The 25294-nt window shown below is 41.3% G+C and overlaps 2 protein-coding genes across 10 annotated transcripts in view; one reads left to right on the top strand and one right to left on the bottom strand.

The window, feature by feature from the left end:
* Window positions 1–14: 14 nt before the first annotated feature.
* med14 (mediator complex subunit 14) lies at window positions 15–14654 on the bottom strand. 3 transcript variants are annotated; one of them, XM_042426982.1, is made up of 29 exons: window positions 14024–14654; window positions 13414–13440; window positions 13208–13313; window positions 12929–13102; window positions 12638–12767; window positions 10672–10800; window positions 10371–10478; window positions 9385–9517; window positions 9078–9228; window positions 8844–8955; window positions 8478–8603; window positions 8145–8223; window positions 7606–7765; window positions 7238–7435; window positions 6751–6885; window positions 6558–6634; window positions 6257–6417; window positions 5709–5855; window positions 4978–5222; window positions 4419–4688; window positions 3855–4092; window positions 3236–3358; window positions 2849–3025; window positions 2502–2740; window positions 2203–2382; window positions 1784–1891; window positions 1293–1418; window positions 976–1165; window positions 15–815 (listed from the first exon to the last, which is right to left on the bottom strand). In XM_042426982.1, the coding sequence occupies exons 1-29, from the start codon at window positions 14197–14199 to the stop codon at window positions 742–744; spliced, it is 4299 nt and encodes a 1432-aa protein (XP_042282916.1). In that variant the 5' UTR covers window positions 14200–14654; the 3' UTR covers window positions 15–741. The 3 variants fall into 3 exon arrangements, with proteins under 3 accessions (XP_042282916.1, XP_042282914.1, XP_042282917.1); XM_042426980.1 differs by having other exon boundaries at window positions 7226–7435; XM_042426983.1 differs by lacking the exon at window positions 3236–3358 and having other exon boundaries at window positions 7226–7435; window positions 14024–14653.
* Window positions 14655–16982: 2328 nt separating this feature from the next.
* usp9 (ubiquitin specific peptidase 9) overlaps window positions 16983–25294 on the top strand; it is a 47910-nt gene continuing 39598 nt past the window's right edge. For 3 of the 7 annotated variants that reach the window (XM_042425670.1, XM_042425673.1, XM_042425674.1), the window contains exons 1-2: window positions 16983–17628; window positions 21722–21990. In XM_042425670.1, the coding sequence (XP_042281604.1) occupies window positions 21889–21990 (102 nt within the window). In that variant the 5' untranslated portion in view covers window positions 16983–17628; window positions 21722–21888. Of the gene's footprint in view, window positions 17709–21721; window positions 21991–25294 lie in introns of all 7 variants that reach the window. The other 4 variants (XM_042425671.1, XM_042425668.1, XM_042425672.1 and 1 more) reach the window with 4 other exon arrangements.

Raw genomic sequence — 25294 nt, forward strand, 5'->3', positions numbered from 1 at the left:
CCAGTGGAAGATCCTCAAGGCACAAACCAACTCGGGGCTTGGTTTATTAAATAGCAAAGTCAGACAGGATCCTTCAATCAGGAATCAAAGTGGGTCTTAATAAAATACAACTGGCTTATAAAGTTTGTCACAGTTTTACAGTATCCAAAGTGAAAGTTTGAAATAAAATGCAGAGGTCTTGACAAAATAAAGGCAAGAAGACATTTAAATAGTGTGCTAAAGTAATATATCTCCTGATACTATAATAATATCAGTATGGCGTTATAAAAAAAAAAAACAAAAAAAAAAACTGATGATAATTTTCTAGCAAAAATCTAACTCACCTGATTCTTTTCAACACTCAAATATACAACAATGTACATATTTTCGTAAACAACCTTAATTTCAATAGATAATCCTCTGTTTACAAGTGCACCTGGAGGAAAAAATAACATTTATATCCTTTTGCATCAAATGACTCCCTTGTCCAAAATATACCTTATTGGCAAATCTTGTCTGTAAGCCTGTATCAAGAATAAACACTGTGGTCCACATCTGTACACATTTTACTCCCTTTCATAACAGCAACTATACATCAAGTCAAAAGTCCAGTGGCTGAAGCTGAGAGGACACATGCTGGATTTTGACATCTTGGGACCACAGCTGTTATTCTCAGTTTTCTTCTCCATTCAGTGAAGGACCCATCCTCTGTCTCACAGGGACTCCAGTTGGGTTCCAGTTCTGGCTCTGAGTTTGTTGTTTTTATTGACGAGTGCCAGGGGGCAGAGTGAGGTTGGCCATCAGCTCGTGAACAGAAGCGAATATCGTACACTCACCTGAGAGAGAGAGAAAACAACCAGGGTTAGCAAAGGCATTTTGTGTGAAGTCTCAATAACAAAACTAAATATTTAGTTGATATCAGTTTCTGTATGGGAAATTTGATATCTGTTTTTCAGTATAATAAATTATTCAGATCTCATCAGCTGAGAGTCTCACCCTGTCTGGCGGGGTGCAGCTCATTGAACCTTTTAAGGATATTAGAGACCATAAGCGCTGCGGCCCCAGAGGAGCTGTGCTGTCTGGGGATGTCAGCCTGCTGAGTGAGGCCTGTGGCCATGTCGTACACGATGGGCACAATAATGCTCACTGGCTCCTGTGGCACCGGGATACGCTGGGTCAGCTGCAACTGTGGGGCAAAGCAGACCAAACAACACAGGGTCAGGCAAGTCACCGCATTTCAAACGATGCTACACAGGCACATGACTTGTGTCCTGGTTGTGGAAAGCTAATGGTGACGCACTGCTGAGACTTACAAAGAAGAGCATCTTGGACTTGAGCACCACAGCGATGGTTCCAGGAGGAGCGATGGGAGGCGCACTGGGGGGGATGGTGAGACAGAACTGGACGTTCCACTTCAGCTGCGCAGCTTGGTCAGGGAACTAGAGGAAGAGAAATAAGGTTAAAGGATATGGTCTAGTTTTCCAACACAACTAGAACATGTGTGCACACTTTCACACACACACACAAGACAGGTTTATCAGAGCATATTGTATATTTGTTGTATCTAGTTGTTGTCATTTGACAGCTTGCATAACAAAAGAGGGGCTGGTCTTGTTCAGTTTGCATATTCATAAACTTTTGGATTTTATAACACATTAAGAGTGTGTAGATTCTATTTAGCAATTGTGTATACAAAAAACTTTGAGATCAAAATCTTTAATAACCCAAATAAACTGACAAGGCTCATACATGATTAAAAACATGAATACATGTAACGACTGCTCTTATAAACAAAAAAACTCACCAGTTCAAGCTTCATGATGCGTACACAGTCCCTAAGGATGTTAGTGGGCGCCCCCAGCAGCTTTGTGAAGGCATTCAAAGTGTTATATTTGAAGGGAGGACCAGCAACCTAGAAAAGAGGACAAAAGAAGATAAATAAATGGCGTAACAACATAGGTGTGGGCATGTGAATGGCCTTAAAGGCATAATCCATGATACAAAATGTAAAAAAGTGTAAGGTATTACTTTAAAAAAAATCTAAATGCAAGGTTGAAACCAGCTTATCATTATCAAATTAATAGTTATATTATTACAATTCCTATCTAACACTACAACTTGAAAAATGCATGCATACAACATGATCAGTTGAGAAAACGTTTTCCATATTCTGTGTCTGGATAATTTATGAATTGGTCTTTAAGTGCTTCTGCCTGTACTTACCCGTGTCTCAAAGAACTTTTCCAGCACCTGAAGCTCCTCCGGTGACCAGGGACCTGTATTTTCTGGAGTAACTTTGAGCTGCAGCGTCTGGTAGTTCTTTGGGTTTAGAGCAACACGGCACTTGAGCACGTCCGTCTTAAACATGATCACCCCGGGCTCATTAGAGTTCACGATAGATAACTGGAAGAGAGGTGACAGAGTAGGAGGAAGTGAGGGAAGTGCAGAACAGGTAATATCATTTGAAAAACAAAACACCAAACAATTTTTTCTCCAAAGAGGATTATTTGTGCAACGCTCACATTGGCCTCCTGCTGAATGATCCTCTGCAGGTGGCGTCTCATGATAACTGAACCCAGGAAGCGCTCCAGAGGCGAGCAGAGGTAGCTTCCTGCCAGGCCTGGCACCAGGCAGGGAGTGGGTGAGGGGAGCAGAAGCACATGCAAGGCATTGTGGGTGAGGATAGTAGGAATGGAGGCAGCCCAGGGGCGCTGAGGTAGCTTGCGGGGTGGAGGCATACTGGTAGGCATGACTTGTGAACCTAAATAAAAGAAAGAGACAGATGTTACAAAAAAAGGTAAACACAAAGATTTAGAGAAAAGTTAAGATTTTAAATTATCTGAAACAATACGGAGAGAGCAGTACTTACTGGTTCCAGCACGTGGAGAATGAGGGTCAGGGATAGGTGAATGCAGCGAAGGGTTACCAGGGGACATGCCATGGATCCTTGCCCCAGGAGAAGGCCCTGAGACCTGGGGTGAGCCTGGCCACTGGCCCCTATGGCTGGGAGACACCATGGCATATGGAGAGCTGGGGTCCAGAGCACCTAGGGTAAAAGACAGGCATCAGACTCACACAAACACTCAACAATTAACAGATAAAACAAATTCAGATATGTGTGCCCACTTTTTACTGGCTATTTGTCATATGTTTGCTCGTTTGGCTAGTGAAGATGTTCAGTTCAGCCCCTTCCAGCCCTTGCCCAGCAGACCAGAATTACCACCAGGCCAGCATTTACGGCTACCGTGCTGCTTACCGTGGGGACTGGCAAAGCTGGTCTGGCCCATGGCTATGCCCAGAGAAGACGGAGATGGGGTGGGCCCGAAAGGAGAGGGTGCCCTCAGAGCTCCACTAGGGGAGCCAGAGGCATGGATGTTCCCTGCACACACACACACACACACACACACACACCATATCTCGTCAGCCACTGAGGTTCTCCTAACGCACACACACACCCACTCGCTCATGGACACACATGCTAAAGCTGGGCAGGAGGGCTGTAGTCTCTGGCTGGCGGGCTGAGATGGAGTAAAATGGAAGGAGCAAGACTAAATGCATGCTTTGTTCTCTCTTGGCTGTGAGGTGTGTGCATGGTGCATGAGAGACACAACTGATCTCATGGTTTCACAAAATTAAACATGGGCACACATCATTGCTCTTCCTCGTTGTCTCTTGACATGCGCACAGTTTGCTCTTGCAACAAATACACAGGTTAGCAGAGAGGTTGATGACAGTAATGTGATATATTCAAAAACAATGATCTGTTGGTCACGATGCTGTATGGCAGGCTGACAAGCTCAGATGACACAAACAGTACAGGTGATTTTCACTCACACGAACTTGGACAAACACCAAAGTACCATGTTTCCTATTACCTGGCGACTGTGTGGGCATCATGGATGGTGAAGGAGTTACATTGGCGTGGTAATTTGGTGGCGGTGAAGTGAGAGGAGGGTATACACCTCCTGCACCCCCCCGCATTGTCTGTGGAGCTTGCAACTGGTTCATCAGACTGTCCACATCCACGCCCACCGGCGATGGTGGGTTATCGTCTTCATTGACAGAACGCCTGCGAGCATCCTGATTGCTGTCTACAAACATGTTCAGGAATGTCTAGAACAGGGAAAGACAGGGACAGTATTTGGTGAAAAAATCTTAAACAAATCTGAATTTTATTATTGCACTCTTGTCCAGCTAATAAGAAAAAGACTAGTCAAGTTCTGAGCACAGAGAACCTAAGAACAGAAGTTTTCATACCAAATGGCAAAGCAAATGCTCATATCAACTATTCCAGTGACATTTAATACTTGTAACATTCTCAGATGCATGTGTGTAAGAAGTAAAAGTGGCACATTGATTTCTGGCAGATAGTTTAAACAGAAACTCCAAGATAAACTGAGTAGTTTGACACCACTGCTTTGCCTCTATGTCTGGTTTACCTTGAGTCCTGGAGCAGGGTAGAAGCCCTCTACAATCTTAGTATTGTCAAAGAGACTGTATGCTCCGTCTCTGATGGCTACCACACCACGGCTGCGGCAGTAGATATCGATGCAGTACATATTTCGGAACGCCAGGCGGATGTGTGTGGGTGACTGGGGTAGGATGGAGAAGCACTGGTAGGCAGTGTTGGTGCGCTGGGTCAAGCCCAGCATGGGCACTGTTGGTAGCTTGTTGATAGCATTTAGAGGGGCCTGTGTGTCGGAAAGCACCTAGAGAAACACAGATGAAACGTAACCCAGGGAAATCACACAGAAATACCAAAAGCAAAAGTAAAAGTGAATGGTTTATGATTAGAGAAACAGGGAACATAGCACATTTTTCAAACTATTTTAAGACTGCATAAAGAACTACATGGAACAATACAGTGAGCACCAGAAACCCTTAAGAAAAAGAAATTGGAATTTTTTTTTTAGAAGAAGAACCTTAAAAGTCTCTTGAAAATACCAAGAAAATACATGTGTATTGTGGCTGCATTTTCATAACCATGTTCCTTTGTACCTGCAGCAGCTGCATCACATTTGGGTTCTTGTTGAACATCTCCTGTAGCTGGTGGAGGATGATGTTGTGGCAATTGGAGCAGCCAGAGTTTGGCCCCACGGTGCCCAGGGCGAGGTGGAAGCGCTGGCTGTTGGAGTTCCACTGGATGGTGACTGAGCTGCCTTTGGTGGTGCCGTAGCACAGCACCAGCTTACGGTAGTTATACAACCGCACCTCAGAGAACAGGCTCAGGTAAGATGGCATCTCTGGAGGGAAACAGTCACAGTGTGCAGCTATATTAGATGGTTATGTCTCATTTGCCAAGCTTCAATTCAAGAGAGTGACACTGATGAATGCAAGCCTGGGATAACACTTAAACTGCAATGCATTTATGTTCACACAACCTGCAGAGGTCAACATTAAGATCTGATAGTTAGCTGAAGTGAAACTGATGACACTGGGTTTTTACATGTTATATCATTTATTGTTATTTTAAGTTGACTGAGGAAATGCTCTCAGCACAAAGATGAAACCAGTTCGAATAAAACATTTTTTTTTACTTTAAAAATACATGATCAGTTTACAAATGTATGTAATTATTTGCATCTATCTCATTCATTGCAACTCCATACATCTGCAACAAAATGGCCAGTAACATACTGACCAATTTAAAACAAACTGATCTTCATCCAAGAGCTATGCATTGATTGATTTAAGTGGAATCTTTGCTTTACAGATGATTTTGCACGTACCTGGCAGTGCACGAGAGAAGTTGAGGACACACTGGTACAGTTGACTGATGGCATTCCAGTCATTAAGGAACATCTCTACAACTTTCCGCCCGCCCACCGGCTCCGACAGAGGGTTTTCATAGGTCAGATACACGTGCCGTGTGGAGGCTGAGAGAGGGGGCAGATTTCAGTTAATTTAGGGGTTGGGCTATGTGGCAGATGCAGACAGTTTCCCTTATTTACATACAAACCAGAAAACATTCTTTGAATCTATGAATCTTTGATTCTATCTATGAAGAACAATAACACCATTTGCTGAAATTGCTACAGGAGTATTTAGTATGTCATAGGGTATATCAGAATCAGCTGTATTCATTTGTCTATGGTTTTAGACAGTTCTCTCTTAAGGCAGCTCTTAGAGTGTAATTTTTTTATGATTCCTACAAATGATTTTACTATTATATACACTTTAAAGATTAAAAAATCTCAATTAGATTCAAAAATAAAAATGTACGTTAAAGAAATATATCTAAACTCTTAGTGATGAAATGGGAACATGTGGTGTGTACCTTGCTCCTTGCTGTGTGTGCTATTGAGCGGGCAGTTGGCCAGCACCAGTTCAGCCACCCATGTTCGGTTGTTCCTGCCCTGCAGGCGGATGGTGCTGTCCAGAAGGGAACGCTCTAAAGCTCTCCTGGTCTCCTCTCCTACGCCTTTACAGGGAGGAATCCTGCAGTATAAAAGAAGATATATACTTTAGAGTCACAAATTTTATCACAGTTTTTCAGGTTTTCATACTTTGAATAGAAATATTGTTTGGCTGTCATGTATGTGCATAAATACATGCATATGTGCTTGTGACTGTATTACTTTAGTAGACGTATGGCATGACTGCTGCCATCTCCTTCCACTTGGACACCCTGGTTTGGAATCTCCATGTTGGACAGCTACTCAAAGACGGACAGAGACATGCAACATTAGTCAATGCCAAGCTTGATGTGTTTATCAAAGAGCATGCAGGAGTGGCATGAATGAATCAAATTGTCAAAGTACAGTGACTTACCTCTGTTCTGAGGCCAATGAAAGGCATGTTGGTATCACACATTGCCACTAGGTGAGCCAGCTCCTTGTTGAAGGCACACATTTCCCCAGACCGCTTAGGCTTCTTTGGCTCTGGGTCCCCCTGGTCTCCAGACATCTACAGAGCAACAGTTACAAAAAATGCACATTAAATAAAGCTAAATATGTATCCTTATCTAGCTGGGCACATTTTTTTCCCTGGTAATGCCTTGCCTCACATGAGGGAGCTGACCAGTACTACCAAAAGCTGAATTTATACTATTTATAATACGAGGTTAATAGTTTATTAAACTATTAGGCAGGATCTCACAACTATGCAAAGTTATCATTGTATAATATGTCTGGTCACATAATACAATGGTCTGATCAGCCTAGTTCTAAGCTCAAGCCCAGCACCACATCCATTTAAAACATATAAAAAACAAAATAATTTGTGTATGATAAAAAACTGCATGTACTCTTGCACTGACTGCCTTTCTCTTAGTCCCAGGTCGGGCCCCTCTGCCTGTTGTATTGTCCTGGACAAGATGTTCTAGGTTGGGCTTGAAATGCTGCAGGAGCTGTGCGCACATGGGTCCGTCCTCTCCTTCCAACTGAGATACAGACAGGAAGGAGTACTTGTACTGCAATGCTGTAGGATTGCTTGGTACTTCAAGCATTTCCACCACCTACAAAGAACAAATAAGATGCATGACAGAGAGTTAAACAGAGTTTTAAAAAAAATACAAGCAAGTAACAGATATGGAGAATGAGAGGGAGGTTGTAAAAATGGAAGCAGTATTTTCTCAAAGTAATTTTGGTTTAGCTCTTTTCAGCAGAGTATTGGCAAGGAACTCACAATGTAGTACTGCGGAAGACGTGTGAGCTTGATGAAGAGTTTGTGTTTGGACAAGCTGCCAACTGGGTGAGAAGCTGAGTTGGAGAGGTGAAGGACATCAGTACACACGGTGGGAAGGTGCTTCACAGACTGTCGACAGCGCTGCTCCCCCAACCAGAACCTGGCCACAGAGAAAAAAAAGTCAGTCTCTCAATGTTAAGTAAGTTGCAAATAGTCCCAGATTTGTATACTCTTAGTCAATGCATTAACCCTGTTGACTAGTGCAAGACTCACAGCCTGGCAATTCATTTTAACACCCATCTTGCCTCTAGCTTAGCCAAGTGTTGGAAATGACAGATACTGTTACTGACTGCTTCTGTCAGTTTTGACAAGGTGTCAGACTGTCTCCTACTGTTGGCTTTTTGCTTCCCGTCACTTCTATCTACTGAACGGCCACTGCTCCCTTTCACCTGTGCCAACAATGACTTTATAATGTTAGCTGTGAAAATATATTTCCTGTTTATACCAACTTTAAAAAATTAAGGAAGTACTTGACTTACTTCAGTTGTTGAAGCCAAGATATAATGCGCTTCATATCATCGTTGATGGTCTTTTCAATGTCATCCAGCATGGACTGATCTGGAGTAAGAAAACAGTTTTAGGTTCACAGAGCACATGAAACATTAAAAGTAGAACCACAGAGAAACAAAGCCTGAAATTAGATTGTTTTTGCCAAATTGTTAATTCCCTTAATCTTACATAATTACAACCCGCACTGAAACCTTAACTAGGATCACAACAGGGACAAATGTGAAAAAAAATTAACCACCACTGGTTGATTATATTTGCATATTGCTATTTATTGTTCTAAATTAATGTTTGCTCCTACTTACCTAATCCATACAGCATGGGCTGGAACATGCCAGAGTGCAGGTCTACAAAAATATGTAGACATTCTGAACGACCACACGGCTCAAGTATTGGAATAACAAGTGTGGGTAAAGCAGTCTCGATGAATGCTGAAATAAACAGAAACACACTCTAGTACCTCTTTTCAACACTGCAGATGACACAAAACCATGGTTACGGAACATTATTGAATTGAAGGAGAGTGAACTTTTTAATCTTTGAAACTGTTTCACTGTTGGCACAAGGCTTCAGTTGCTCCAGGAAATAACACTGGTTTCTGCAGATTTGTTCAATATACACCCAAGAATTTGTGAAATGTTTAATAATGAGAAGTTAGAATAAATACATACAGTTGTCACTGGGATTGCTGGTCTTTAGAATGGCCTTCAATTCCTGTAGCTTCTGATGTGACCGGGCATGAACACTGTCAATCAAAAGTTTCTCCACTGACAGATGGTCAATCTAAAGAATGAGCGAGAGAAAACAAACGTTATTAAATTGAAAGATATTTGTACAGCGAGTCACACTGCCTATAACTTTATACAGCACTGAAAACTTTAATTGAAAACATATGTGCAAATTACCTTCATAGCTCTCTCCATTAATTTGGAGTCACATGCAGGGAGAGGAGGTTCATGAGATATTTGCAGTGGCTTAGATCCATCTGATTCATCAATCTTGATAGTGACTTTGTGTACTGATGCTGTACCCGTTTTCCTACCCAACACCTGTTGGCTGGAGGAACAAAAAGAAAGAAAGGGATGAAAACTATATGAATGCATTCTGGTATTTTTTAATGCAATGTAGGTGCACCATTTGTGTTTACAGGTTTAAGTGAGTGAATGCATACATCTACATGTCCATACATGTAAATGTGATTTAAAGTCTTACTTCCAGACAGTAAGCGTGAGGTATTTTGCAGGCACATATCTCTCCTCCTGCACCAGATCTCCCCATCGCTCTCTGATCAGCATCAAAGTCTGAGAGTGGAGCACCTCTAACTGCAGTGACAGACAGAAGGAGTCTGGAAACAATGCAGTTAAAGAAGACACAGCGTGGGAAATACTAAGTCCAGGTGAATAGAGATAAAGTATCATACACATCTTTCCATTAGCATTCAAAACACACTCGCACACATATCCTCCTACACTTTGTCGGTAAAAGGGGCATTTGTGCCCGACACAGACTGCTCTTTGACATGGTAAGCTGCGCTGCTAGTGATGGTGGGGGAAAGGCAGAGAAGAGATGTACTGATTAGCATTGTGATTAGCACAGTCATGCTCAGTTCGCATGCTTGATTAGGATCTTTGATGTTAGCATAAATGCTAACACGCTGTTATTTTTCCGGTGTCCTGAAGGCTACATTTTACCACAGACTGATGAGTGGCATCATGAGAGAACAAATCCTCGACTTTATATTAAACTTGAATTAATTTTTTTTTTTTTTTTTTAATTAAGTGTCCTGCTATCTCATGGCCCATCCCTCATGGATTCCTTTCTAAGTACAGTATCAACAGGTGTTAAAACACACATCCCCATAAGGAATAATTATACCTCACATGACCCAGCTGAGTGACAGATATTAGTGAGACTAATGCTGTCCTTCCTTCATCATTAACAAAAGGTGGTTGTGTTGTTTAGGAATGAATGAAGGAAGAGGGGTCTAAGAAGGATGCAGTTTTGCAGCTGTGTTTCTCATTGGAATGCTGCACTTGTCTGCTTGACCAGTCAATACTCTATATGCTCTGACACACACTCCCGTCCTACTGCAGTAGTTCACAGCAGACTGGGACAAAAGCCAAGTGGATGCAGGCAGGACATACACAAAATGCCTGTCAATGTGCATGGACAGACAAATAAAGACAAAGAAAGGATACGCAAGCAGTTGTACATGTCCTGTAGGGGTTTTTCATCCGCACACAGACGTGCCTGGACCAATTCGTGGATGAAGTTCACCTGCAAACTGTGGACCAAGGCTCGGCCATCTGTCAATATAAAGGGAGGGAAGAATAATTTGAGTGTGGAAATAGACAAGCAAATAAAGGCCAGTTGAGAGCGGGCCAGGATGAAGTAAAAAATTAATTAAAGGAAAAGCATTAGCAATACAGTATACTGTCAATCAGTTTTCAATGGTGCCACTTGTGGTGTGCAACAGAGCTTGATGGGTGCATGCCTTACCTCCAGTTTCTTTGTCCTCTACCAAAATCTCCAGCTTCAGCAGCCTCCAGGGAATATCCGGGTCATCTCCCATCACCGTCAAAGTAGCCTCAAACTCGCCTTCCACACGAAACTTTACACGTCCATTGGCTGCACAAACATGCAAACATACGCATAGAATCTTCTCATTACCATCACAGCTGAAAACTGTAGGTTATTCCATGTCAGATCAGATAAGATTGTTGCAGCACCGTCTCAGATTTTGTTCAAACCTTGTCTATATCATGAATGGGTCCTAAAACCAAGATAAAATATTTCTGTTTTCATATATTTTCAGCCCTTGATATTATTTCGTCTTTATAGCCTCAAAAACACCTTATCTGGGAAGCCATATTTGGGCATTAATATCTTGACAAGTATTGTTCAGAGTCTCACCAAACTTTGTAGGATGGAAGACAAACAAGTCTTCTGTATGCCAAAACCATTAAAAGCCAGTACTGCATGCCATTTTATTTTTATAAGGTCCTAGGTTTGGAAAAAAGTGCAAAATTCCTAGATGAGAGTCATATTGAGGGTATTACTAACCCACATTTTTGCACCAATATGGTATCAATCATCATTTCTTCTGCAAATACAACCTTTTATTAAATTTTGTGCCAATATTTGAGGTCTCTGCCACCAATGGACATGAAGATATTATGAATAAAACAAGGCATGATAGTATATTTTGGTCATTTTCATAGGATCAAAATGGTATATGGGGTAGCTAGTAGGAACATAAAAATGTAATTGCTTGATGTATGGTTATTAAGGGTATAAAGTGCCAATGTCCTTCTGTTTTTCCTTCATACAAAAATAGAAACAGATTTGAGATACATTTTACCTATAGCAGAAAAACATCCATTTCAGGATTACACTTTTTGAATCAGTATCTCCATGATTATTGAATTCCTGTGTCATATGATTTGTAAGAAATAAAGGATAAATATGTCTTCAGTTTCATTGGAATGGAGGGTATTTGAGATGGGAATTGTGTCTCTGGTAAGGTCTTGGATATTGAAAATAAGTGAAATATTTTGATGAAACCTCTGGTATAAGGAGGAAGAAGTGGTATCCTAAATGGCCCTCTCAAGCTCCAGTGCGAGTATCTAAATGTGTTTCCACATAAAATGTTGGATGTGTTTATAACGGTAATTTTACAGTGTGCATGTAAGAAAGCTATATGCCCTGATAGTAAAGAATATAGCTTCCATTACTGACCTACAATAAAATGAGCCTAAAGAAAACATGTATTACTTTACTCCAATCAATATTTCAGAGGCCGGGACACATAAGTACAGATAATAAGGGAAGACCCTGCTTCTTCATTATGGACATTTTCTTCCTAGAGTTAAAACAATATCTTTAACAATGTGTATTTATCTATGAAGGCAACATGGAAGGATATTGGCACTTTGTACACTAAACGACCATACATTAAGCTATTTCCACATACATTTTAATGTTCCTACTACCTATCCCACATACCATTTTGGTCCTATTAAAATGATCAAAAAATGCTACCATGCTTTGTTTTATTCATAATACCTTCATGTCCATTAGTGGTAGAAACCTCAAATATTGGCACAAAATTAACAAAAGGTTGTACTGGAAGACAAAATAATGATTGGTGCCATATAGGTGCAAAAAATTGGTTACTTAATGTCCAATCATGGCTTCCCTGATATGGCGTTTTAGTGAGTGTAAAAATTAAGAAATATCAAGGTGCAAAAAAAAAAATAAAACACTGGAACTGAGCAAAAATATTTTACAGGCCTTGACTTTGGGAGCCAAACATTATATAGGCAAACTTTGAACAAAATTTGAGATGGTGCCGCAATCACTTTCCTGGATTCTGTCTGATTTGACACAGAATGACCCAGTACTGAAGTTGTAAGAATGGCAAACTTTTAAAATATACCATAGTGGGTGTACACATGCTGCTTACCAACTGTGAGGTTGGCTAACTGAGGAGGTAAGTCTGTGGTGACAAGGCGATGCCGTAGAATCTGATTAAGCTGGTTCAGGGTAGTCTGCTTCTCAGACTTAGTGATGGGGTCTGGAGGAATGATTTTATCCTACACACATGGACAAAAAGAGGATAAATGTGCTGACATAGTAGACATACAAGAGGGAAAGTTTCTTAAAGTGATAAGTTTGATCTCCCAGCATCCTTTCATGCTAGACTGTATATCAACAGTCATAGCAAGCAGCGAAGAAAGTTTAAATACTGACTTACTCGTATGCAGGTGGGCAAGCGTGGGTATGACCCCGTTGTGAGTACATCGATGGCGAAGGGGATGGCAAAGCTGGGTAAACGTGCATGTACCAGGGCATCCCTGGCCAATGATGCAAGTCTATCAGCTGTATCCACAAACAAGATGGTCTGCTGATCCAAGAAGCTGGAAATCATCTGTTACCATAGATACCATGGGAGAGAGGTTCAGAGCAGGGTCATGTGCTGTGTATTATTAAAATCTACTTCTATAGGGTGATTATAGTCTTTATGCACACGTACCGCACACTTTTCAACTTTCCCTGCATTGCTTGCCCACTTCACCAGGGCTAGGAGACGCACAAATAGCTGCCTGGTACGACTGGCAAACTGGACAATCTCAATTTTTCTGCAAAGGGAACATGAATTAAATGTTGATACTAATTTAAGCAAACAAAAACAGATTACCAAAATGCGTGAAAGGAGAAGTACATGAAGAAGAAACCTACCTCTCCATGTCCGTTTTTCGGGGAAGTCTGAAAAGAGAACATTAAAACCACTGATTAATGCCATTTTCCTCATCCTGCCCAACATAATACTACTCTAAAATCTGTGCATCCCTAGTTTTGAGTCTGCTTTGACCTCAGCAAATGACACTGCTGATGTCCTCAGTTGGCAGCTGAGAGACAAGGGACCAATGCGGGGGGAAAAAACTAGCTTTGGAACAGCAAAATAATGCAAGTACTCCTTCATCTACCTGGTGTAGCAGATATTTGTCATCCCTCCCAAACACTTTTCTTGGACAACTAACTATTAGCTATAACGTTAGAATCATAAAAAGATGTGTTGATGATGTGTTGTGTAGTTACTCCCCCTCTCATCACTGTAGTTATCTGTGCTTTCTGGTTTATTACACTCTAAATTATAGCTTTTAGGTCAAATGAAAACGCACCAGCTAACTTCTCAATTAGTGCCAACAGTCGACTTTTGAAGAGCCAATTAGTGTTTACTATAAAGGCTGGAAGAGGCGCATCCTCTTGAGTTTACTAACGTTAGCCGGTTAGCCTACCGGTTATCCTAGTTAGCTTTGAGGCCTACAACGCTAAAAATGTTACTTACAGTTCCGCCAACAGGGTGATTTCATGGTAGGTCCTCTGTAGAAGAAACTCAATGAGCAGGCTCAGTCGTACCCCCTGTGTGGCCGGGGCTCCGGGTGGCGGTGGCTGAGGACCCGAGACAACCGGACCTCCGAGTGGGACGAGCTGCCCATCTGACCCGATCTGCACCGGAGCCATTTTACAATGACGATACGCACTAGCGTTAGTTAGCTAGTACGGCGATGCACACCCAGCGCTACAACGGAAGACTTATCGAGTGAGTTGTAGTGGCTAACTCCTTGTGAATATATTTTTTCGCAGTCTCACAACATTTCTCTCTCTAGACGAATTTCTCTGCATGTACTTGGTTTCTTTGTTCAGCAGAAAACTCAACAAATACGCACAATTTGGTAACTCATTACGGAGAAGACTCAATGCCGCTCAGCCGCCATCTTTGCTGTCGGGAATAATTGCCGTTGAACCGACGGTGGGAAGGAAAACCTAGACAGGAGCCTTGAGGAGTGAGAGTGATAAATAAATGTCTCCCCCATTACTGTGTTTTACTGGCTCCACGACCGGGGTAACTAACTGCGGGATCAAACAATTAGCTTAATGTCAGGTTACAGTGCCAGATAAGTGATTACCCGCAAACATATTCTCTCATCTGTTACCAGGGCAACACATGAGAGAATAAATGAACAAATAAACAAAATGACAAACGTCCAATAACAAAATATATCACAAATCACAAAATGCTACTTTACAAAAAACAATAATAATAGAGGCACCATTTGTTAGGCTACAACCCATATTCAAAATAAACAATAAATCACGCATAGTGAAACATTAGCTCTGATGTGTAGGCTGCAGCTTTTGGAGATAAGATCAGGCATAAGTTTCTGCCTTATCCAATCTTAAATGCATGTTATTCCTAATATCTGCTTGACAAAAGATTTATTTACAAAGATTTTATTATAATACTATAAAATCCTGCAGCAATGGTATGATATTCCACACCCACAGGCAGCTATAAGTCTCTCTTACTATGACCCCTTTTTGAAAGAGGGGTATTAAATAATGTGTAATTAGCAAAGTTTGGGGGCTTCTATACCAGGGCAAACTAAGGAAGGGGTATAAGTGACACGTTCACTGGATTACTCTATAGTTGCTATTGGTCTTGATTTCTTTGTCTCATCAGGGGAGTTTATCTGGAAATGTGAGCAGATGAAAAGATGGGGAACACATCAGTTTCACATATGTGCATTTATGCAACGAGTCAGGCCACATTTGCTCTGTATTTTCTATTATCTCATTTTCAGACTTCCTGTGCCTCATTCTGTAGATATTCAGAAGTAAAGTAAAATGTATCAGCAGACACATACAGTGCATCCAGCAATGTTACACATTAATGCCTAAAAGGGACCAATTTCAGTTCCCGCTGTTCCCATATGCACCCACTCCCTCGGGGGCATCCAAGGCCTGAGTATGTAGTGCATTTATGAACACAAAGGGCACATGGGGTGTGGCAGAAAAGACTGACAAACAATATACAGCATATTCATCTGGCTCCAAGAAACAGGTATTTAAAAAATACATTGCTGACCGCAATGATGTCAGTGAACTGGTTACAGATGAATTGCGTCTTTTGATGCCTCCATTCCAAATAACTGCTTGGACACTGAAAGTAGAATTAAAAGAAAAATAAAAACCCCTATGCACAGTAATATAAAAACGTCAATTGCCTTGTAAGAAATACAATCTTTTTGAACACTATATCTTGAGGTGTTTATTCACCTCTATGGTAATGTTTGAGGGTGTAGTTTGTGGTGCTGTTGCGTGTTTGGGTATAGTTTAACCAGCTCTATCGGATCTTTATTTGAGTGTCCACAGTCTCATCTAAAAGCACACATTTTGCGTAAGTTAGCATTTGTTGCAGGGCCATTGTGTTGGATTTCACCGCACTGTACAGGTGTTTCTATTTCTCTGGTTACCCACTATATTTTTAGTAATAATGTGGGTCATTGTTAAACAACTGAGTGCATGCAGCAGGTATAGTGAATGATGGCTCCTATATATTTTAGCCATTTGGCAGACTTATCCAGAGTAATTTACATCTACTATGCAGGTAAGAATTCGGTGTCCGATTAAGGATGTGTATGTCAGGTCTAGGCACATTGGAGTAGTCGGAGATCAAACCTGTGTTTATTACACATGGTCACAGAAAGTGAAAGGTATAACTACTGTGAAGAAATACTTGACAAACCTCATTGAACACGTGATGCAAAGCAGGCAACTGCCCCCAGGGCCCCAGCTCTACAATCCCTGTGTGACAATTGGTTTATTGTGGTAATATAATTATTGTAACTGCTTGAGAATATGGGAAATTGCACCACTAAAGTGCCATATCAACTGACATGATAAGAGCTGTTAGGTGGGTCCTGCTTTATAATCTGATCTTGAGGCCCTGTGTCAAACTGCGGCTGCAACTGATAGTGTGTTTACATGGTTACATTAATTTATGTTTAATTAAATGACTACACAGTTAATTGGGGGCTATCTAATATACACAATACACAAAGAGGGAGAGGAACAGGGAGGATAATAGAATCAGAATCATCTTTATTGGCCAAGTATGTTTATGCATACAAGGAATTTGACTCTGGTTTAGTGGCTCTCAATGTACTTAGACAAAATAACAACACAATAATCTTCAGAAGTATACACAAAGAATGAGTATATACGGGTGAAACCAATTCTGTGAACTGTAGACAGGGGATTTATATATATGTATATATATATATATATATATATATACATACATATATAATAGGGGCCCTTTTTTTGCCTCGTGGCCTCCAAACAGGTGAATCTGTCCATTACCATGATCACAATCTTTCCTTATCTTCAGCCAAAGTGTTTTAGTTGCCTTACTTGAAATGTCAGTTTGCGTATGTAGGTCTGAATTTGCTTGCGTTGTGATATTTTTAATTTGTATGAAAATATTATAGGCTTATTCATGTATGACCACCCCCTGCGGTAGGGGGGCGATATATCCAAGTTCGTCAGGTCGCTCAGCTTTCTGTTGCCTGGCTTTGGTTAAACTACGGAATTTGACATCCTTGGCTGGAACCGGAGTCAGTTACCAGAAATGAGAGAGGTTTTTTTTATGCCCTTTTCCATTCAGCTGATGTTGTGTTTGCTGAGAGCTGCTCTCGGTTGCAGTGCAAACTAGCACATAGACAACGCTGATCGTTGGGAGTTCACACACAGTCGTCTGGCCTGTTTTTTTTTTTTTTTTTACTGAGCAGCATTTGTGTATTCGACTGCGCTTCCGCCATGTTGAACTGATTCAAGTTGTGACTGAGTGCTGGGACCGAGGTGACAAGCCCCAGACATCGGACTAGATAAGAGTAAGCAGGGGGCTGTTACCGCGCCGGTGACGCAGGAAAAACACCCAGAAGCAGAGGAAGAAAAAAAACCGTAGAAATTAGATCTTTCTAGTAACAGGTTTGGGTCCCTGCGAAACTGTCACAGATATAGGCCACGTTTATGTAATATACGACGACTCCATCGTTGAAGGCTGGACGTAGCCCGAGAATAGAGGAGGGAAGTCATATCAAATTCCTGGTGAGTTGTTAGCCGACTAGCTCGCTAGAGGGGATTGTTAGCTCCTGCTAGTATTAGCGTCAGCTGCTGGTGGATGCAAGGTAACAGTACTGCATTTGTGTTACTTGTGTTATCCAGTTGCTGGTATTTTTTCATCTCTTGAGCTACCGCTTGTTGAACCTGTGACAATGTCAATGCGATTAAACTGCAATTCATGGTGTTAACATTACGTGTAGTCTGATTTAGCTCACTGAAGCCAAGCTAGCGCTTAGCTATCCGCAAATGGTCTCCGGGCACTGTCTACACAGTGAGAAAAGGGACAATTTCCTTTTAAACGTTTCATGTTTACAAGTTACTGAAATTTAGCTATCTTCAACCTACAGTTTTGTAAGTTTAATTAGTAATGGCATTAACAAACCACATTGCTATTAACATTTTTACATCAGTTGGGCTTTTCACGCTTTTATTTTCAGTTTGTTTCAGATAACTTATAACTTAGCGTTAGATGATACAGGTTAGAACTCTGGTGAATTTCAGGAAATAGGCGAGTCCCCTGTCACTTGCATATTTTACGTTATCCGAGATAGCTAGCTAGGTTAAGTTATTTTGAAAGCTGAAAATTGTTGAAGAGTTAAGCTTAGTCACAGAGTATATGTTATATAGATGGTGGGAACTGTTAATTGTTGAGTCATATCAGCAAGCCGCTTGTCAGAATAGAAACGTTAGCTAAATGCACCTTCGGGTGTTTACTCGCACGTAAGCTAACGGCTAACAGTAACGGATAGATTACTGCTCGTTAGCATGTTAGCATGGCCGACGCTCATTGTAAATGGCGACTCGGGAACATAGTTGGTCAACAATAACGATGTGAGATTGTAAATGATTTTAGGTATTAACCAAACTCTCTGTGTGCTTAAGCTTGTCAGTTATGCAGTAAAGGTTTCCTGGGCACGTATAAAGTCAGGCCCGACCGAATAATGAGGCCTGCGCTTGGTTTTTGGACGACGAGGCCTTCGCTGCTCTGCTGTCTGGGTGGATCGTTAGTTGCCGCAGCTAGCTAACAGCAGGCGTTAACTAACTAAAAACCACCAGCTGTTAACGTTAGTTTGTAATATGTTGTTATGTAATGTCGCCGTGTAGTTGATGTGCATCTGGACAGTCTAAATTTTGATTACATTTCAAGGTAACTTAACACACATTGTTACATGACCGATTTCTCCGTTCACAAGATCTTTTTTAATAACACTAACGTTGTACGGCAGGTTCAGTCCAAAAAGGCCGCAGTTGCACCTCCCGTTTGTCGTAATAGTGGTTTTTCTTTTTACCATGTGTCACTTTTTAGACACTTTGCTTTTGATAAAGCATAACACTGTTTTTGTGCGTCATGACCATAACCCACCCTCTTTCCCCATTAGTAGATAGTTAGCTAGCGAGTGGTTTCACTGATAGCCTCAGATAAATGATGTGACATTTCGTTCTGGGCAAACCAGAAAGCACAGGCAAGATTTTGCTTAGGATATCTGTCATGTTAAAGCAGATGTCATTTGTTACCTGCAAAATGGGAAATAATGCAGTTTCACTACTCCTAAACTAGGGGTAGTGAATATACAGTACAGTAGATAAACCAAACGTAAGTTTTAACTGTTTGTGCCTATAAATAGATTTTATGGTCACCAAAAGTGAAATCATCCAAGTCAGAATACCCATGTTAAGTTGTTGTAAGACACATACAAACAGACTGTTGGTTATAGCCTTGGCAACCAGTTCTCAGCAGTTCTCAATGATGTTTATATATCGTCAAATTTTGGGGTTGTCTGGTTTGTATCTCTGATTTGTTTACACTCTACTTAAATTTTGTTTTTCTGTTTCAGTCATTTGTTCTGGTAAACTATCAGTGTATGTGGGCAGAAGACTTAGTGGAAATGGGAATTTAGAAAGAAATGTAGATCAAAATGACTCATGGACCCCTCTTCTCTGGAGCTTAGCTTTATAAAGGGCCAGATTTTATATTGTGATTGCCAAGATTTCAGCTTCTTACATCATATAAGTGATGTCTTTGAATGATTTGTTTTTCTATTTTGTTTCTCAATGTTGATGACCATAGGTCTGACCTTTTGACCAACAGACATTACCCTTTGTTTACAGACCAACTTCCTGGCTCAACTTTGACCTGCCCTACTTACCACATTTGCATTTTCACACACATTTTTCCTGTGTAGTGAGGGAATATTACTGACATTACCGCTTTTACCACCAAATAAAGTGGTTTAGACAATCTGTCCAAACTGCTGGCTTGGTTGAAACCGTATGACCTCTCAGGGGTCTTGACCCATTGGGTTTCAGTATAGCAATGTCACCGTTTTTCCAGATCTCAGCCATTACTTTGGAGAGCACAATTTTATTCTAATTGGTAAAAAGGAAACCAAAACAACAAACATAAGATGCAGGTTGCAATAAACCATAATTTTCCTTTAAGCAGGCAAGGACTTCAGCAAATCTGACTTCAGACTGTTCCAAGGTGTCTTGTTAAAAGGGTGGTAATAATTATCACACTTAAATTAGCACATAGCTTATAACTAGGGGTGCATCAATTGTTCAGACACTTATCAGAATTAAGTAACATGCATTACAGTCAGAAACATGTATCAAAATAAATGTAAAACTGTGTTTTCACTTCACAATGCATCATGGCTGCACTATTGCCACAATACACTCCTGAAGCTGTATGTTCATGTCTGGCCTCACACAAACTTGAGATGTGCTGTTGAATGTGGTGGGACTTGAGATGGATTCAGGCATGCAGTATCTTCACACTGCTAGTTCATAGCGCCTGTTTGGAGCCTGTGTTACTATGATGCAACAGAATTTCAATGTTCAAATGAAAATTGACTTTTGGAGGTTTACCCTTTGGGTGTATCAGAATTTGATGTGTGTTGAGGGTTGCTCGAAGTTTTAGGCTGAGTGTCTATATAGCGTTTAGCACCATACAGCGCCAGCATCTATTTTCAGTTGTTCCCAATGAGGAGAGCATATGCGGCAGCATGCAGCCGCCTAGAGAAAAAGTGCTGCACTCAATGTCTTTTTTCAGAGCGCTCCGACTTTTTTGTGCGGCCACATCAAGTGCTGCTTGTTGAAAATCTATGAACTTTCCAAAAAGCGCTGGTGTCGTCACTGTCGCTCCTTTTCAGGCAACCAATCATATATTAGGTATGGCATCCTCCGGTTGCTGCTCATAGTCAAATGACAATTTAAACAAATAGATTATAGCCTAAGAATAACAAATGGATAATAAAAAGCAAAGATGCGATGTTAGTCTATTATACAACGGCAGTTAGAGTGGTAATATGTTAAGATATTGTTGTCATAGAAACAAAACCCATGCACAGCATTTCATCAGAAAAGTGCTGGGTGTTCTTCAGTGCCCTGCCAGTGCTTTTCTGACAGAGAAATACGCTATATGGACTCATGCCCTTATTGAGGTGCTTCTTGTCTCAAAGCATCTTTTGCAGTTTTGCAGCTGCTGTGACAAAAAAAACAGTAGTACATGAAATGCAACAAGTTTTGGGCAGCATTATTATTAGAAGACTAGATGGGCTAGTAGGCCAGTGTTGTCTCCTGGTTAGCATATTTACTTGGTGTTGGAAAGAAATGTAAAAATTGCTGTAAGTAGTATCATTTGAGCTTTGAAGCTTCTCTGTGGTAATTAATAAAAGCGTGCAGGAAACATATCTAGAATTGTAAAGATTAGATAATCCAGTTGGTGATTTTGTCCTGTGTAATTAAGATGTAATGATCCAGGTACTAATCTTTGATTGGTATTGGATATTCTGAAACTAATGATATTCAATCAGTGTTTCGCATCAGAATGAATGGCTAGAGCAGCCCTATTACGGCCCTAACACGTTTACTTGGTCACTGTACACCGAACTTTTGTCAGGTCGCACTAGCTTGCAAGGTAAAGTGGTGAACTACCAAGCTCAATTCAGTTTATTTAAAGGGTAATTTTCTGCAGTACAAGATTATAACGATCTGTTAACCTGTTTTGCTTGTGTATTGCAAGTAACTTAACCAGCCTGCGAATAATTCTGACCTTTACCCCTCTTCCCTGCTCCAGGTTATGCAATGGTCTCAGCGGCACATCCAGATCTCCAGGTGCTTGTGTCCCTCTCTCGTGTGTTCGGGCTCTATTCCCTCTGCTCTACAGCTGAGGTGGCTGTGATTTCCCTCCTGGCCAGCGCTCCCTAAGAGGCCAAGATTGCCAAGATCTGCCCTGTGGCGAGCATGACGGCCACCACGCGTGGCTCTCCGGTGGGGGGCAATGACAGTCAGGGCCAGGGCCAGGCACCTGATGCTCAGAGCCAACCCCCACTGCCACAGAACCAGGTCAGCATCATCTTTCCAGCTAAAGCTTCAAAATTAGACCTTCCCATACTGTCTTTAATACACCCACTATATTTTGTCCTTAATACTGGACGTTTCTGATATTTTCTTCCCATTGGCTACCACTTTCATCCAATTCCCTCTTCTTGTATGTTTTAAATGTATAACACTTCCTCTCCAACGGTAGACACCTGTAATTTAATTAACCTGTGAAGGGATAAAGAATGATGTGTGCTTTGATATCTCTCTTTTTGTTGGTCCAGACACTGCAGCATAGTTTTTTTAACAGATATTGCTCGTACCTAACCACACACAGATGCCCAAGGGGATGAAAAAGGAGGGAGGAGGGAGCGGAAAAGAGGGAGAAAGGGAGTGAAGGCGAGGCATCAATGAACAGAGCCTCCTGAGTGATGGATAAAGGATGTGTGTGTGTGTGTGTGTGTGTCTTTGTGCGTGTGCATGTGCAGGCCTGTGTTGGTTAGAGATGAGCCGTGGTGAGACGTGAGAGGCAAGCTGCCTATGTAGGTCAGCCAAGCAGAAGGAGCCTTCACCACACACCCCCACATTTCATATTTCTCAGTTGTGCATCTCTCAGTTCTATGTGTATCACTCTCTCACCCACAGCTGCTCACACCACTATTGATGTACATACACACTCATCAGCTGAGGAATGAAATTAAAAAGAATGGTCACATTGGTGCTTAAATGCACGTTTATATATGCACATTGTTTCACTTGTTCCTCTGACTCTCTTCCTTCAAAAATTCCTATTTGACAGCACTATTACAGAGATACACCCACATACTAACACATTTATACTTCTAACAAAACCATTTCGGCCTGCACTTTTTGTTTCCTTCGGGAAGATAAGGGTGAAAGCAGTTGCGCTGTATGCCAAATACTCGGAGTATAATGATGACGACTTGGATGGCTTTTGTTCAGAGGCCTTTCAAGGAGAGACACCTGCCTCTGTACCATAAACATATATACATATACACTTGGTGACCAGAACAATAGAAACCCTAACCACATACAAGAAGCGGGCTTTGCCTTTCCACTATAGAAACAGCTGCATATAGAAACAGGTGCATATAATAGCAATTTAAGTTTTACTCTTGTTTGGCAGATCAACACGAATCAGATTTCCATGATGATTGAAAAATGAATGACTGGGAGAAAACATTCATTTAAGAGATTGTGGTTGTCTATGGTATAATGTGCGATACATTTTAGTGAGAGCAACAGTGAACTTCTGCAGCTAGTGTTTATAAGATACTCAGTGTTGTGCACCTTTTTAATGATGTTGGTTTGTTGAGGTTTGTTCTTTTTCCTGTACTCATACTGTAAGTGGACCTGCTTTGGATTAATTTATGCAGGAAAACTAGTAAGTAGTAGTTTTACCGTTAGTAAAATTAAAAGCATTACTGTTGGGATGTAATGAGTCAATCTGCAGCATTGAAATTTGGGCCAGTTCAGACTTTCTTTTTTTAGGATTGGTGTCAGCTACATAAATCAAGACCTTTTTCTGATCCTTTGTTTGTTTGTTCCGGCTACACTAGTGATGTAAGCAAAACTCAGGAGAGACGCTGTTAGGGCCACTGGGTTAGGGGTGGCTGAGATTGCCACTAAATGGGAATAGCTGGTCCACCTTAAAGGTCAGTCCACCTTAAGTGAGCTTGAGCATGGCTCAGCATCTGACGGAGCTTTGAAAAAATCGAACCTTAAATATGGCTTTATGAAGGCAATACAGTTAAAGTTACGTGAATAAACACAAAAGTGTGAACATTTCATTTGAAATAAAAAAACACTCAAATTCTATTTAATACAATGTCTCCTCTATTCAAGCAACGGCTCCCTTTTAAGTCTGTGTCTGTGCTTGGTGCGACAATATCACAGCATCATGTTTCATTTAACATTATTTTATCTCTATTATCCAATCCAATCATAACACTAACTACTCCTATGGAGCGCAAAGCAAAGTTTTGGTGAGCAGGCGTATGGAGAATGTAGATTCGGGGTGTCACATCCATGGAAAAGAGACAGCCAACTGAAAAGGCTAAATTCAAGTCTGATAGGATGTAGGTGCCAACGGGCAGTGCACAGAGGCAATGCATAGAGTGCATAGAAATTTTTTTTCTTCAAATCATCAGGTGCAGAGGTGTTCATGAAAGAGCTGAGTCTTTAGCTTTTTCTTAAAGATTGAGAGGGACTCTGCAGATCGAATGGAGTTTGGTAACTTAGTGACTTAAGGCCATATTGTGATGGTAGTAACAGGTGCCTTACATTGGCAGAGCGTAGTGAGTGTGAGAGAGTGTAGACCTGAATGAGGGAGTTCAGGTAGGCGGGAGCAGTTTTAGTAGCTGTTTTGTAAGCGAGTGTTAAGGTTTTCAATTTGATGCAGACAAGGTTTGAACATGCATGCGGGGAGGCCTGCCAGTGAGGAGTTGCAGCAGTCAATCTGTGATATTATGAGAATCTGTACCAGGACTTGCACTGCATGCTCAGTAGGGCTGTAGTCTGCTGGTTGACTTGTCGATTAGTTGGTCGATATGCACTCGTCCGACTAAATTCTCATTGGTCGAATAATCTCCGTGTTATTTTCATAAGGAGAAAAGTGCTACATCAATAGCTTTCCAGGAGTAATCCATTATTTCCTGCGGCGGGAGGGACAGACTAACAAATTACCTGTGAAAATGGGGGTGTATTCAAAACACCCCCGTTGTTTTCAAAACTTTGAACTTGCCCAACCTAATGGAGATTGCTGGGTCTAATTGTACTCAACGTTTATTGACCGTACTGAACATTTACTGAATCTGTGTTTCTCCATAATGATAACAACGAGAACCCCCAACAGGCCAAAAAAATATTTCTTAATATTTGATATCCAAATGAATATTCATTCATTCGGAAATCGACAGTGTTTGGGAGTCTCTGTGCAGCGCTGTACCGGTACGGGAGTCAACCTCTGTCCTCTGCCTGGGAAACTATTGGTAGTGTGGCTCTGTTAAGGAGTATGTTTGTGTAGCGAGTGGGAAAGAGTGAGGGGCAGAGAAGTGACGGTGGATGCGAGCGTGGCAGAGGTAAAGGTTAGTAGTAAGTTGTCAGTACAGCACAGACTACATTGTGTCAATTAATAAATGCTAAAAAGTCACATCTGTTGTTTCCCCAAATGCTGGAAAAGTAAAGGGGGTTAGCGCCAAAGTTAGCAATGATGGGTTAGCCTAACCTGACACAAAACAGAGAAATACAGAACAGAGAAATGTGTGGCTGCCAAGTTTCCCGTTACCCCCAACCCCCACACCCCCCC

Source organism: Thunnus maccoyii, chromosome 11 (genome assembly GCF_910596095.1).
Source record: "Thunnus maccoyii chromosome 11, fThuMac1.1, whole genome shotgun sequence".
NCBI lineage: Eukaryota > Metazoa > Chordata > Actinopteri > Scombriformes > Scombridae > Thunnus > Thunnus maccoyii.

Excerpts from the sequence above, each read along its gene's own strand:
- med14 (XM_042426980.1), bottom strand. The coding sequence starts at position 14,199 with ATGGCTCCGGTGCAGATCGGGTCAGATGGGCAGCTCGTCCCACTCGGA. Across the intron at positions 13,441-14,023 it reads ATCACCCTGTTGGCGGAACT|ACTTCCCCGAAAAACGGACA; the intron begins GTAAGTAACATT and ends TTCTCTTTTCAG. Across the intron at positions 1,419-1,783 it reads GCATCATGAAGCTTGAACTG|TTCCCTGACCAAGCTGCGCA; the intron begins GTGAGTTTTTTT and ends CTCTTCCTCTAG.